This window comes from Rhodnius prolixus, unplaced genomic scaffold, assembly GCF_049639745.1.
Source record: "Rhodnius prolixus isolate KJV_2025 unplaced genomic scaffold, Rpr scaffold_28, whole genome shotgun sequence".
NCBI classification, from domain to species: Eukaryota; Metazoa; Arthropoda; class Insecta; order Hemiptera; family Reduviidae; genus Rhodnius; species Rhodnius prolixus.
In genome coordinates this window covers 1,073,407-1,087,793 of record NW_027411618.1, presented here as the reverse complement: position 1 = coordinate 1,087,793, position 14,387 = coordinate 1,073,407, and the positions used below count along the sequence as shown (strand labels likewise).

Genomic DNA, 14,387 nt, shown 5'->3' with positions numbered 1-14,387 from the left:
CGTGGATACAACAAATCTTGACTGAATATCCTATCTTTCTCTCTTAGAAATTTGTACTCCACTACGTATATCAGTTGGATATAAGTAAATTTACTGGCTTCAAGTTCCATTTTATTTTCATTTAATGAAAATGATTTTAATTTAGAAAAAAAAATATTATCCTATTGAAAACGATGTCTTTGTCTAGATTAGAATTTTACGAAAAAGTAGAGCATTAAACTTTCCCCTACGTCAAACATTATCCAAAACTTACAAGGAGTTAATGATTTCAAAATGGGAAACTTTCTTGGTATCTCCTTCCCATAAAATCTCGCATCGTTTGGCCGAAACCAATTTTTTAGTAAAAAAGAATCAAATCTATAGAAAACTCTAATAGGCAATTTTACAATCTAGATTTTTGGCAAAGGTTTAAGAATGTTACGATAACAGAAGTTAATGAACACTAATGCCCTACAAAATACCTTATAATTCTTTCTCTAAAATTGTTTAACACGTAGTGGATAATGAATTGGAATACATTATTATCCTTCCTATATTTTTCAACTCCTTAAGTTTAAATCCTCCTTCCATTCCCGTAACACTAGATCTCGCTCATCTGATCTCTATATTCCCTCTCACCGTACCTCATCCTTTGACAAGTCCTTCCTAATACGTGCTACCTCTCTCTGGAACTCCTTGCCTTCATCTGTCCGCCATGCTCCTACCCTATCCATCTTTAAATCCCGTCTATTCAGTTATCTCCTTTCTATTCAGCTTCCTCCGAAATTCTAATTGTTTTAATTTATTTCCTTAATTTCTGCTGTTATTTTTATTTTCACCTTTTGTCAATACTTATTTATTTATTTAATTTCTGTATAATCACAGGCCAAACTTTTAAGGCCTCTATTTGTTCCTGTATTTATTCTTAGGGGACAATTGTACCAGAATAATAAATTTCTTTTCTATTCTATTACTAGATTAGTAGCCATATGTAAATAAAATAAGGAAATATCACGCCCAATTTTCGTGCACTCATTTTTTGATAAAATAACTTTTCTCCTTCAGGCTTATATTAGAAATATAAATAAAAAATATAATGTGGTAAACATCTTTTAGTGTTTTTAAGGAAAAAAGTACTGCATAATTACATAATTCATTAAATACTCGTACCTACCTAGAAAAATTGTAATAATATTTTTCATAGAAATAAATTTGCCATAAAGAATTGACCAATAGCAATAGCGTATTTGTGAGCAGGAAATGTAGGCAGTTGATTGGACCAATAGTAAACCGGGAATGCTACGTAGTTACAACCTTTGTCAAACAAGCCACGCCCCGACCAATGAGAATTTAACTCTAGCTAGTAAAAGAAATGATTGGATACTTTCATTTTTCTCACTAAATTTTCACTTTTTCTTATTCTTGTAAATTTGAACTTATCTATTTTTTCCAAAATATTTACTAGAAACAAACTTACTTTATCTATTGGAAATTCTAATCATTTTAAATGTTAAATGGACATGTTATTATTTCTTTATTAATAAAAATGTAATTTCTTTATTATGTCTGTTTTCTTACTATAAAATTTAAGCACTATAAATCTTTAGTTGCCGCCCTCCATGGGCGGAAAGCTGGCGACGCCTATAGTGAGGAACCTGTCATATATAAAAGCAACTAAAATTTAGTAAACTTTCTTAGTTTAAAAGGAATTTGGCTTTGTAAGTTAAGGTACTAGGTGGCAGTGAAAGTTTGTAAAAGAAATTTATTTTCAGAAGGAATTAAACATAAATATTTCTTGTGTTTTGCCTTACTAGAGCACAGATTCTTTAATGGAAACTATATCTCAACATATTTTAAGAACATTATGGAGAACTTCAAGCATGCGTTTAATGAGATCACAAGTTAGTACCGTGTTCAGATCTACTACTATATTTTAGGAGGTGCCACAATCTAGTGATCTTGATCTTGTCAGTACATTGTAAAGATTTTGCAACTTTATGATGTTATGAATAATTTTTTGCGCATTAAAATCTGGTTTCGTGAGTAGCTTCTGAAATTTGTTATTATTTTTTTTTGTCAAACGTTTCAGCACGAATGTGTGCCCTCATCAAAACTGTAACCTTTCAAAATGCCATGTTCTAAAAAAATTCATGTTAATGACACTGTAACAATGGTTCTGTTTAACACGAAACAAACTGCAGAGAATGTGTTAATTAGTTTACAACGAACGCATACAATTCACATACTTTGTAGTAGAACAACAAATAATTCGCTTTCTGCACGGCATGGACAAAACAATTCCTCAATAATCGATTATTTTTTTATCTGGGTAGGCTTTAGGCGCAGAATAAGTTTTATTGTTATTTAAATTATTATTATATTATTAAATTATTTCAGTTAAAAACGTGAGTGTGTTTTCAAACTCTCCTAACTGTCTGACAACTTTCAAAGAGAGCCACAAGCTTAGCCTTCTGACCCTCAACACCATTATTACAGAAAAGACAAGAATAACTTGAAACAAATGTTTAACCACTTATCGAAACAACAGCGAACACATCGAAAAAAGAACGAATTTTACGACAAGGTTCTGCTATACTCTCAACAATAGATTTAACACCAATAACTTTAAGGTTATAACCAAAAATAAATAAATAAAACAAAAATTAGAGATGACATACGTAGTCAAAAATGGAATAAAATATCTCATACCAAATATACAGGGTAACCATGGTTACAGGCTCCACCCACTTTTTTTTTAACGGCGGGAAATTTCGAAAAAATAAAAAAGACGTATTTAATCATTTTTAGTCTAGTTTATTTTCAGTGATTGACCCATTTTTTTAAAACCCCAGTATCTCGAAATACAGCATCCAACTTTTTTTTTTCAAATGGAACGTTATATTTTTTTTGCATACTTTTATAGTATTTGAGCACCTAAAAAAACAAATATTTTTTTTTTTTGAAATCGGTTAGGTTTTTCAAAAGTTATGGTAACTTCAAATATGAAAAACAAATTTCAGTTTATTGTTAAAATTACGTTATTTTTTTTTTTAAAGAATCTGTTCAAACTAGAGTTATTCGACGTTCAGGTTGTTTTTTTCTACAAACGTTTGGTGTGGAGTTTTAGGAAATCAACTAATCGGCCCATACTTCTACAGAGAGAACTTAACTGGTGCAAGCTATCTAACCTTTTTTTTAAGAGACATTTTGCCAGTTCCGCTTGAAGATGTTCATCTACAACGTCGGCTAGAGAGGTATTTTCAACAAGATGGTTGCCCGGCGAGAGTGGTTCGAGGTTAGCAGGGCAGAAATTTCCATTAAAAGTGCGTAAAGGACTCATTGTCCCATCCAATGGCCACCTCGATCTCCGGACTTAACCCCAATGGACTATTTTTTTGTGGGGATATCTAAAAAATAAAGTGTACAGTAACCTTAATCTCGTGGCTTCGGTCGGAGATCTGAAACGTCAAATTACTCTAGTCTGCCTGGATCTTGACATCGCCACCATAAGTGCTGCTGCAAGCAAAGCGTGGGAGTCCAGAGTTTTGACTTGCCAATCCGTTGATCGTGGCCAGTTTGAACAGATTCTTTGAAAAAATAGCGCAATTTTGACAATAAACTGAATTTTTTTTCTTCATATTTTAAAGTACCATAACTTTTGCAAAACCTAACCGATTTCAAAAATTTTTTTTTTGTTTTTTTTAGGAGCTCAAATACTATAAAAATATGCAAAAAAATATAACGTTCCATTTGAAAAAACAAAAGTTTTTTGCTGTATCTCGAGATACAGGGGTTTAAAAAAATGGGTCACTCACTGAAAATAAACTAGACTAGAGAAAATGATTAAATACGTGTTTTTTATTTTTTCGAAATTTTCCGCCGTTAAAAAAAAAGTGGGTGGAGCATATAACTCTGGTCACCGTGTATAACTATAAAATAAAAATTCTTCTAAGAAGATTGTGGCAGCAGCCACCATTAAAATGACTTGAATGTAACCACTACAGTGTATAACCTCTCACTTGCACTGATAACCTGTATCACTGATAAAAGCACACAAACTTGAGAAGAAAAGTTTAGCTGATAAAGGCAAGTTTTCAAGACGTAACCAAGCAAAAAATAAAAGACTTCAGAAGTAAAAGTTAGGACAAAAAAAGAGGGCAAGAAAGTAATATGGAAAACAATAAACATGCGTCTAAGGTGAACAACCGAACTTAGTGCATTGCACACTTGAATCTCCTTAACAAAAACTTACAGTTTAAAAAGTTAAGTATAAGGGTTGATAAGGGAATGAAGTGTCATTCATGAAAATCAGTTCACGTGTCGATAATTTGAAACGATTGCTATACTTCCCCTTAACTAGTGTAAGAGCAGATCGTCGCTTTAATGTTACATAGGGGAGCCCTAACCCCATCATCCTACCAAATTTTATCAAAATCGGGCTAAGATTTACAGAGTAATTAGTAATAATAATTTTGAAGGAAGCCTTACATAAAGGGGGCTAACTCCTCTCCCATTCGGTGTACAGCGTCGAGACCCCCAAAAGGCACATCTACATAAAATTCCGAATCGAATGACACCTCATTCATGAAAATCGGTTCACGCGTTTAGGCGCTACGTAGTTTACAAAAAAGGTAACAACAACAACAACAACAACAACAAGAAGAAGAACAAGAACAACAATTTCTGAAAATGCCGTTTTTGCTCATTTTCGGCAACTTTTTTCTCGAAATCTATTAAGTCTGGGTGGTTGCAAAAAAAATTCAGTTATAAAGGAGGGTTTGCTCTATATTTTAAAGAAAATTTGGGAATTTTATCTTTTATAGAAAAAGAGAAAAAAATTGTCAAAGTTGGGTGTTTTTTAACGTTACGCTTTTTCGTGCACTTTTTGACGATCAACCCTTATACAACTGTCCTACCGGACAGTTTTAATAAATAATAACACATGCTTTGTGATACTAAAAGAGCTTTTAAGTAACTAGTGCCTGGCTAGCTCTTACTGCGGTAAGTGTAAGTAAAGAAGTAGGTAGTGAAGGTAGAGAAATTGATTGCTGTTAAAGTGAGAGAATTTTCGAGTTAAGGGGAGGCGAATGGGTGTTGCGAGTAATTCTGCTCTCGGTGGTCTTAATACTTCGATTTATATTCTTTCTTTGCCTTAGGGTGCTTCCTCAGCTTGCTAAACCCCTCTCCAAGTATGGCCTCATCGCCCTCACCTACACTACCCCCATATCCGGTAATGGAGAATTTTCGATTCCAAGGGAATTAAATTAGGCCGTGGGTTTCTTTTAAAGGAGTTGGGCTGGAGCATGGCGAAGCTATAAAGCCTTAGTAAGGTTGGCTTCCCAATCCGCTAGTATTAAGCTTTGCCGGCACACAGAGAAAATGAAAAGGGTTTCTATAAGGCCATGTAATCTTACTTTTGCACTCAAGAAATTTCTCAATGCGATTAAAAAAAAAAAAAAAAAAATGGCCTGATTGAATTGAAGAAATTAGATCGATTTTTTTTTATATATATAATTAAAAAAAATATCATGTTTATCAGGGAACAGATTAGCTATGCGGTTAGCGTATCAGATTTCCACGCAGAGGTCCCGGGTTCGAATCCAGCAACTGGCCCCTTAAATTTTTTCTTCCTATGAGCTTCTAACTGTTCATTCTCCGATGATAGACAGCGTTGTCTGTAAAAGAAGACACTGTCCAGAGGCTACCAGTGCACTGAAAAACCGCTCTGGGCGCCAATGACCTCAGATGTTGACTTAATAATAATCCGACTTCATCTTACTTACTGCGATTCTACCTCACAAATTTTCTTTTAAATCCGAATACTTGAGTCATACATAATTATTTCAAACACTATACAGCTTATTACATTAAAAATTAACATATGAATATACAGGGTGTTCATTTTAAGACGGCTTAAATGCATTTCATGCTTAAACGGTTGATCTGAGCAAAAAAATGGTAGAGGAAAAATTTGTTGCCCGTCACCTCTAGTTTAGAATATGTGACTTGATTTTAAATTGCTGATCACATACGCGGCGGACGCTCGACCAAAAGTGAGGGTTTGCAGTTGACCCCTATTTTCATATACACAGTTTTAAAGAGTATAAAATGTTATAAAAGAAACAGGAAACCGCAATTCGATATCTTCCAAAATTAAAGGAGCTAGGCCATTTTAAAATCTGGTATTTGTTAATCATATTTCAATTTTTTAACTTGTTATCAAAGAGAAAAAAGAGCACGCGATAGGTCATTTTTATGTATTTTTTCATCCCTTTTCTACTAAAAATATTGCCAAGGCAGTAAAGCTAGTATTTTTTCTTAATATCGGGAAATAAGTCGTTTTCCGAGTGATTCTTCTAAGAAAAATCAAATGTTAAGAGCTTTAGATGTTCTCAAGCACACACAAAATGGCTAAAAATTAATTTTACATCTGTTACAAACAAGAAGGTTTAATAATTATTTGGTAATTTTGGGAGAGTTGCGTTTAATTACCAAAAAAATTGGAAACCTCCTGCCACATATTTAAGTGATCAATATCTTTCATGTAAAGGATCAAACTTATTCCTTGATTTTTATCAAATAATGCACATTACTCAACTTGTGAAGCATATACGGTGGCTTCAATGGTGCCTCCTCAGATACAGAGAGCAGTTGATAACCTCCTGGCTAACCTGGCTTGCGAGCCAGAGGAGGCACTTTTGAAGGCACAGTATTTTGAAGATATCGAATAGCGGTTTCCGGTTTCTTTCATAACTTTTTATACTCTTTAAAACTGTGTATATGAAAATGGGGGTCAACTGCGAACCCTCACTTTTGGTCGCACGTTAACCGCGTATGCGGGCAGGAATCTAAAATCAAGTCACATTTTCTGAAACTAGAGGTGACGGGCAACAAATTTTTCCTCTACCATTTTTTTGCTCAGATCAACCGTTGAGGCATTAAATGCATTTGAGCCGTCTTAAAATGAACACCCTGTATATTATATTGATTTAGTGACCGTAAAACATTAAATTATGGATTCAAATTGGCGAGGAATCGGTTCAAATAAGACGAGTTGTTGTTTTTATTTGGACCGATTCCGCGCCAATTATATAAATAAATTCATGTCTATGTTATTTGTTTTCTAAAATGAAATTTGCAAAAAATCCAAGCAGCCATTTTCAAGCAAATCTCAAAAAAGAACAATAAATTGAATAATGACATACTTTTTGTTGAAGAATATTATAGCAATGCCTTCAACCTCCTTTAACAGTGTGGCAGGTTATAAGATAATATAAAGCCGGGAAATGTAATAAATATTGTGTGGAAGCGGTCAACTCCTGCAGATTTTTGGGTATTAGACTTTTTCCCACTCTGAATTTTGGTTTACATTAGAATGATACTGCCTGTTAATCTCTTTTTTTGGCGTGAATTTGTTCTGGGCGCCACGGTAGCCTAGCGGTTGAAAGGCGAGTTCCCGGCATAATTAAGATGTATTGTTGGGTTAGTGGGTTCGATTTCCCGGGTCTAGGCCTTGGATTTTATTTAATGTTTAATATGGGAACTTTGTAGAAAAATATGCTAGCTAATCGCATCCGTCCATGACCCACTAATTTGGTAGTTTGGGTCGTGTAGCTCATCGCTAAACCAACCATAGGTTAGGGTCTCACAAATAGCTGTAGCACAGACTGTACTGTCATCTTACGCTGGCCAGTTTTGGGGTTTTTCTAGTACGCTTAGCAATTTGAGGAAGTCCAAAGAGCTTTTCTTAAAAACATATTTACACTCCACAGAAAGATGCCTAACTATACCGTATATTATACTAGGCAAAGGCGCCACAATAGCCGAACGGTAACAGGCTAGGCTACCTGTATTATGGTACTAGGTTTGATTCCTCGAGTCTAGGCCTTGGATTTTTATTTAATGTTTAATATGGGAACTTTGTAGATTAGCTAATCGACCCCCTAATTTGGTAGTTGGACGTAAAGCTCATCGCTAAACCAACCATAGGTTAGGGGTCTCACTAATAGCTGTAGCACAGACTGTACTATCTTACGCTGGCCAGTTTTGGGGGTTTTTCTAGTAGGCTTAGCAATTTGAGGAAGACCAAAAGGCTTTTCTTAAAAATATATTTACACTTCACAGAAATGTGCCTAACTACATCCGATATTATATTAGGTGAAGGCGCCACAATAGCCGAACGGTTAGAGGCTAGGCTGCCTGTGTTATGGTACTGGGTTCGATTCCCCTGGTCTAGGCTTTGGATTTTATTTAATGTTTATTATGGGAACTTTGGTAGATTAGCTAGTCGCATCCGTCCATGACCCACTTGGTCGTTTGGGTCGTGTAGCTCATCACTAAACCAACCATAGATTAGGAGGTCTCACTAATAGCTGTAGCACAGACTGTACTATCTTACGCTGGCCAGTTTTGGGTTTTTTTCTAGTATGCTTAGCAATTTCGCAAAAATATGCCGAAATATGCTCCACAGAAAGATGCCTAACTATATCCTACATTATATTAGGCAAAGGCGCCACAATAGCCGATCAGTAACAGGCTAGGCTACCTGTGTTATGGTACTGGGTTCGAATCCTCGGATCTAGGCCTTTGATTTTATTTAACCTTCCAGCGGGCGCGCCCAAAAAGTTACAAAAACGAGCGCGCGTATCTTACAGATAAACTTATTGGTAGCTAGTATTTTTAATTTTTTCTATCAATAGAAGAAATGAAATTAATTAAACAACATCTGTAATTATTAATAATGAAATAACAAATAAATAAAGACTCAGAAAACGACAGTACTTTTTATTTTTTACAAACCAATAAGTGTAATTTTACAATCAGCATGTTCAGCCACTAGACTGTCTAAAAGTGTTCGCAGATATTTCCTCCTAGTATCTGAGATATACAATGTCTTTTTCTGTAAGTAGAAAACAATATTCTTATAAACAATGTTGAAAATAGTTCAATTTGATGGGCATGTAGAAGAAAAAATATAAATAATTGGTAAATCTGGAAACTTACTCGGTTGGTCGCGAGTATATGTCAGGCACGGATCGACAATTGCAAAGAAATGTACAACCCCAAACAAGATGAAGGAAACTAGTCATGAGGGTGTAGCATTGCTTAAAGGACAGCACCCTCCGCCGCTCCGTCTCTAAACTGCGATTATTTTAGTCTAAGCTTGTATCTGTGAGATACGCGCGTCCGCTGGAAGGTTAATGGTTAAAAAAAAAAAAGGAGTTTATAGTAAAGTATCTTTGCAATCTATCTCCGTTTATCGCGCCTAGTTTAATAGACGTTTTCCTTAAAACTTATTTTTGCCCCTAAATTGAGCCAAAGAATCTCTCTGTGCATAAATACTACTCCATACTCCATAATTATACCCTAAATAAACCTTGTTTAAAAGAAAACTCTAGTTCCGTTTCCGAAGAAAACCTTCCTTTCAAGAAAATCTGTTTTACTTTAATTGCTGAAAAACTTATTGACGTGTTTCATGAAGGAGTAAGTTTGTATCTCAAAGTTAAAATTTGAATTAGTTAAGTTGTACTTGTAACTGTCCGTAATTTGGGTGTCCCCCTTAATAGTAAAAAATCCAGATGGATGCAATTTTAGGTCGTACAACTCAACAAGCGTAATTCTTAGATCTAATGAATAATATCAAAAAAATTGCAAATCGAGACCATTGAACTTCATCCCTCCTCATCCCTCCCACAAAAAATAAAATTCCTTGATCAAAAATGAATAGAGCTGGTTTCCTAGCTTAGTTCCGTCTGTGCACATGTGTGTGTTTTGTGTTATAGTGTGGAAAATGGAGGGAGGGGGGGGGGACTGATTTCAACCCCTCTTTTTTGCCGCTAGTAGTGGGGATACAGTTTTACTTCCCCTACGCCTTATTTTTGTGTTGTTAGGGGGGTAGAATTTTATAAGTGGTGGTGGTGGTAATGGGAAGGGGAGAGTTTAGAATTGTGACCCCTAGATTTGGGTGGGGTATTACCAGGCCGAAGTTTTGTTGAACACTGTGTGTGCAGTAGGAGCTCAGCAGTTTCCCCCACTACAATTCCCCTCTCACACACACACACACACGCGCGCGCGCGCGCACACACACTCTCACACACTCACACTCGAACACACACACACACACACACACACATACATACACAGCTATACGGAGATAATTCCACAGCCAACAGAAGTTCATAGTAGTGGTAGCGCACCGACACAGCCTTGCGCTCTAAACCCAAACCAAACCACTCTGCCAACCCCCAACCCCGCCCTTTATCCATCCCCACTACCTAAATCTTTTAAAAATTGTAATTTCTTTCTTTTTGTGAGACGATACGAGTGTGTAAGAGCTCAGTTTCGTTCGGAAAGCCATCAGCTTACGAGCGTTCGTCAAGTTTACTTATACGAGAATTTAGAATTTTTTTTTTTTACTTTTATTTTGAAAGAGAAAAACAGTTTTTAACCTTATTCCTCACGGGAGGTTATCCTTTATTTAGGTTTATTATTTTTAGTTCTTTTTATTTTTTTATTACTAATGTTTATAAAAAAAAACAAAGTGATTTGTGCTTAAAAAGTCGAAAACATGAACACTTAAGACAAACATCATGAAGAGAATATTTTACTTCAAAAATAATTTTGGAATTTGGTGTCTTCACAGAGAAAGATGTTAGGATTTAATTGTACAGATTATGGTGAGTAATTTTTGATTTTTGGGTTTTATTAATTATTTTTCCTAATTTAAGAATAAAGAAATTATTAAAAGCCAAAAAAAAAGTTATACCGGAAATAAATGTTTTGTAAAAACACAAATTTCTTAGTCCGGTTTAATAATAGAGGATGTGTATAAACATTGTATATTAAAAGTATTAAATAAATAAATTATGTATTAAAAAATTAGAGTACACATCTTTTATTTTATTTTTTTATTAAATCCTAAAATTTTATTGCATTAAAAAAGTTAGGTAAAAAAAAAAAATTATATATATATATATATGCATATTTTTTTTGTGTAGTTGCAATTTGTGGTCTAGGTTATTTTATACAAGTGGATAACCTTTTAGTGTGGTTTGTGTGTCCAGTTTATAGACAAAAAATGGCGACAATTTTTGAAAAACTTTTTACACTTTTTGAAAATACATTAACTTTAAAAACAACACATATTTCTAGCTTTCGCAATGGAAACAATATATAATCTACCTTTTCTCCGTCTAAGATTATATTAACCCATTAACTGCCAAATTTTTTAAATGTATTTTTTTGCTCTTTAGTTTGAGTCAAAATTGTCATTCATAAGTGAAATTTATGAAATAATGCATTATATAAAAAAATAAAAGGTTTTTTTAAAAAAAGTCCCATTTGGGGATCGTGGCAGATTGGATGTTCAAAACTGAGTACTAGTTGTTACGTCTTATTGAAACATTTATTAGCTCTGTGGATTTAACGGGTTTTCTTATTTGTCAGTAATAGAAAATTTAAAAAAAAAAGTAATAGAAAATAGATTTGAAGGATTATCAATGATTGAAATATTTTTCAATATGACGGAAGCACCATAATTTTCAACTTGAAATGCACCGTTTTGTTTGCCTTCGTATTATTCAGCACGAAAACAGTAACCGGTTACACATGACCCCTTGCTTGAAGCCAAATCGTATTGGTTTCCCTCTTATAAACTGATTCAAAAAGTGATGACCGTAATATCGCACTATCTGTACATCCTTGATCTGATTTGGTGGGATATAACTGACAGTGTCTGGTTTCATAAAAGAGAACTCTACAGAAAAATTACTGGAATGAAGCTCTAATATCTCCGGGACATCCTTTGGCTGGCAATGAACTAATTCATTTTCGTCAATTTCTTCAACATCAGAAACAATATCTAGTAAGTCCGGAGGCTGTTCTAGAATATCTATTGTTGAATCAGTATCAGACTCAAAGTCAAACTGCTCTAAAAAGTGAAGGCCCTTTACTGCTTCTTCTAGTTCACTGAATGTATAAAATTATTTGGTTCCCATTTCTATAAATAAATACTAAAAGTATTCTATAACTCGGAAATTTGTTCACCCTATATGCCACGATCCCCATTTGGGGATCACTGTTCAAACTCCATTTTCTCTAATTCTCTAAAATATTTATGGAAGATAATATTGTTTCCTACAACTAGAACCTTTGAACTAACTGTGCTAAAGCGCTTAGTTTAATTATTACAAAAATAATTGATAAAAAACAAACTTGAAAAGTAACATGGCTGCTATGAACGACTAACCTGGAAATTTTCACTTTGTTTTCTTATTGACCAAAAACTAGACAAGAGAATGTAAATGTTTACCATCAATACAGTATACTAATTACTGCTCTAAATTAATTTGTTACAGTTTTACAAATTTTTAAAAAAATATATAAAAAAATATCCCCAATTGGGGATCGTGGCAGTTAATGGGTTAAGTGGTCCTAAAAATACAAATTTTCATATTACTTCAAAATGTTTACTAAACATTTAATCGGCTCTAATTAAAGTTTACAATAATAAATTATACTAGGGAAGGGATTAGCTACTGGAGGTTAGCATACTGGACTCCCAACGCGGAGTTCCCGGGTTCGAAACCAGCTGCTGATCCTTAGAATTTTTCTCTTCCTAGGAGGTTCTTACAGACACTGTCCGGTGATGGACAGTGTTGTCTGTAATAAGAGTACACTGTCCGGAGGCCAGCAGTGCACTGAAAAAAGCTCCGGGCGTCAATAACCCTAGATGTTGACGCGCCTTAAATCATAAAAAAAAATAAAATAAACTACACTATGAAAGAGATTAACTGAGTGGTTATCAAATACTGGATCACAACTCCGAAATCACGGGTTCGAATCCAGTTGCTGACACCCTTTCAAGAAGCTTCTTACAGCTCCACTTTTCCGGTGATGGACTGTGTTGTCTGTAACGAGAGAACACTGTCCAGAGAGGCCGGCAGTGCACTGAAAAAAAAAAAACCTCCGGGCGTCTCAATTGTTGATGCGCCTTAAATTGTATACGTTATTATGTTTATATGAAAACTAAATGGTCCCTGGTATGAACATTACTGAATTTTACATCATTTCCTTTTTACCTGATAGAAAGCAAAAATACCAATGCGCATACTGGTATTTCCGGAGTATTGTCCAACTAGTCCCCTTTTTACGATTATTCCTCACAAACTAAAACTGATACAGGTTTAAGAAGCAATACAATATATTGAAACAACTCTTAAGAACAGAGCTTAAGTTCATCCCTATTTAAGAACTTGGTTTAAACAAAATTTTTTTTGGAAGTGGTAGATCTGCATGTTGTATATATCATGAAATGTGTACACAAAATCAAAATAAAACATAATCTGAACTATTTTTTATGAAAATAAGTAGCAAAAACTGAAAAATTTATTGAATTTACTTCCAGGTTACATCATGTCGTAATTTTACTTTCAAATTTTTAAATTCTGTTGACATATTTATGGACAAAATATCCATAGCTTCTTAAAGCCACAGCATGTTACTGGCCTATCCGCGCTTCTAAAGCATCTTTGTCCAAAAATTAGAACTTTGAAATGTTTACCAAAAGCCTACACTTCTGGAGCTATCAGAAGTAAAACCCTGCAGCTTTATATAATAAAAGCACTTTAGGCGTGAAAGATACGAAAGATACTCGTAGAAGCAAAATAGCATCTATCAAATACATTGATGCAGCAGGCGCTACGGTAGCCGAGCGGTTAGAGGCGAGACCAGTAAAGCTAATATGTATTGTGGTACTGGGTTCGATACCCCGGTCTTAGGCCATGGATTTTATTTAATAGTTAAATAAAAGAAATTTACAGTAAAGTATGTTTGCTAGTCGCCTCCGTCCACGACACCTAATTGGTAGTTGGACGTTAAGCGCCGCCTGAAAAAATAGGCGATTACTTTACTTTTTCTTTAAATTGATGCAGCAGGCGCTACGGTAGCCAAGCGGTTTCAAGGCGAGACCTGCTAAGCTAAGATGTATTGTGTGGTGCTGGGTTCAATTCCCGGTCTAGAGGCCTTAGATGAGAACTTTATAGTATGTTTGATAATCGCCTCCTCCGACGATACCCTAATTGGTAGTTGGACTTAAAGCCTGTCTGAAAAAATAGGCATTACTTTACTTTTTGCATTGTTGCAGCCTAACTAGCTGTAGAGCTAAAAAGTATGCTTTTAATTACGTAATATTTCTTAGAGGAGTAAGTGATCTACAGTTTTATGCGTGATCTACAAATTTAAACTTTTCACAACACTCCTACTATTCGCTATCCAATCATGTTATTTTACTCAATTTTTAGAGCTTATATGTCGTCTTTTATTGAGCAACATTTCTTACAGTACTGAATGAATCTAAGGGAGATATATGCCTCTCAGATTTGGGAGCGTAATACGAGATCATTAGGAGC

General features: G+C 34.7%; 1 protein-coding gene across 10 annotated transcripts in view; it reads left to right on the top strand.

Annotated features, from left to right (window-relative positions):
* The window catches only part of Ten-m (teneurin transmembrane protein Ten-m), a 308,949-nt gene that overhangs the window by 132,515 nt on the left and 162,047 nt on the right, over nt 1–14,387 (top strand). For 6 of the 10 annotated variants that reach the window (XM_074134751.1, XM_074134749.1, XM_074134748.1 and 3 more), the window contains exon 1: nt 10,337–10,655. The exons of 1 other annotated variant lie outside the window; for it this stretch is intronic. In XM_074134751.1, coding sequence (XP_073990852.1) covers nt 10,628–10,655 — 28 coding nt within the window. In that variant the 5' untranslated portion in view covers nt 10,337–10,627. Of the gene's footprint in view, nt 1–10,295; nt 10,656–14,387 lie in introns of those variants that run through there. 3 more of the 10 variants (XM_074134750.1, XM_074134747.1, XM_074134743.1) reach the window with 1 other exon arrangement.